This window comes from Arachis ipaensis, chromosome B02 (assembly GCF_000816755.2).
Source record: "Arachis ipaensis cultivar K30076 chromosome B02, Araip1.1, whole genome shotgun sequence".
Taxonomy (NCBI): Eukaryota; Viridiplantae; Streptophyta; class Magnoliopsida; order Fabales; family Fabaceae; genus Arachis; species Arachis ipaensis.
Genome location: NC_029786.2, coordinates 28,801,831 through 28,803,350, shown reverse-complemented (window position 1 = coordinate 28,803,350; position 1,520 = coordinate 28,801,831). Strand labels below are relative to the sequence as shown.

At 26.5% G+C, this 1,520-nt stretch overlaps 1 protein-coding gene across 1 annotated transcript in view; it reads left to right on the top strand.

The window, feature by feature from the left end:
- The window catches only part of LOC107625194 (type I inositol polyphosphate 5-phosphatase 8-like), an 8,081-nt gene that overhangs the window by 3,233 nt on the left and 3,328 nt on the right, over window positions 1-1,520 (top strand). The window contains exons 3-4 of the mRNA XM_016327771.2: window positions 284-710; window positions 1,021-1,232. Coding sequence (XP_016183257.2) covers window positions 284-710; window positions 1,021-1,232 — 639 coding nt within the window. The remainder of the gene's footprint in view (window positions 1-283; window positions 711-1,020; window positions 1,233-1,520) is intronic.

Here is a 1,520-nt window from a genome sequence, read left to right as displayed (position 1 = left end):
TCAATGTATTTTGTGTTTATCCTGACAAGAATGATCTAAAGACACTAATAAGTGACACAACTTATTTTTTATTTTTTTTATTATTTTGTTAATTTTTTATAATTATATTTTTTTTAATAAAAAAATGAAAATAAATTAAATTTTCATAATTTATTTTAATTTATCACTAAACAAAATATAAAAACACTAATTTTTGTATCTTTATTCTTTGTATCTTGTTTTCAGTGTCCTATTTTATTCTATTCTCATAACCAAACACAATTTTATTTCATTGCAACCTTAGGTTCCAAGAAATTATAGCTCTGAATGCAGGGAATGTTCTTGGGCCTGAAGATAACGGCCCAGCATCAAAGTGGCTTAACCTTATTCACAAAGCACTAAACCCTAAAGATGACATGATTATTGAAGAACAAGTACAAAATCAAGAAGAAAGAAGTATGAATTGTAAGGCTAGGATGAGTAGTTTATCTAAATGGCTTTGTTTAGAGGAGGAATTATTGGAGTCAGAGGAATTTGGGGACATGATAAATAATAAAGTGCATAGAAGTGGTGATGATGATGAGAAGAAACAAGGTTATTGCTTAGTAGGAAGCAAGCAAATGGTGGGTATATATTTGTGTGTGTGGGTAAGAGAAGATCTTTGCAAGCATGTTAGTAATTTCAAGGTTTCTTGTGTTGGTAGAGGCATCATGGGCTATCTAGGAAATAAGGTAATTTCGTTTCTTCATTTTGTTTTCTAATTTTTTTATATAAAAAATATTACGCACATACAACAAAAATCAGTCAAATATCAGTTATTATATATTTATATATGTGTTATTTAATTTATTTTTAAAATATATTTTGTATTTTAATATTTTTATCGGTAAATAATTTAATAACTAGTATTTGGTATACATATATAAAATAAAACATTAACGATACATGCATACACATGTTTGTTTACGTAATGATTATTGTTTCTTCAGATTTTGCAATGGAATTTTATTATTTTGTGTTAATGAATTAATTAATTAACAGGGTTCAATATCAATTAGCATGACATTGTACCAAACAAGTTTCTGCTTCGTCTGTACACACTTGGCCTCTGGAGAGAAAGATGGCGATGAAGTAAGAAGAAATTTGGATGTCTCCGAAATATTAAAGAAAACCAAATTTTCTCACTCATTCAAACCCCTTTCTCATCATCATCATAATCCACTACTCTCTCCTGAAACTATATTGAAACATAAGTATGTGTTCTATCTTAACCTTTCATGCTAGCTATTTGGTTATAAAAGATTCTAATTATTATTAAGGGCTATATCTACTCTTACCAATATACACTAAAAATTAATTATTAAATTAATTATCATCGTATAAATACATATATTATTTAACTCGTTTTTAATATGTATTATATATTTTATTATGTATAATATACTAATAGCATAATTAATCTCTAATACGCCGTCTCGTACATTTTTTTTAGATTTACGTAAATTTTTTGTATAGATTTTTTTCTTTTGTACATATTAGTC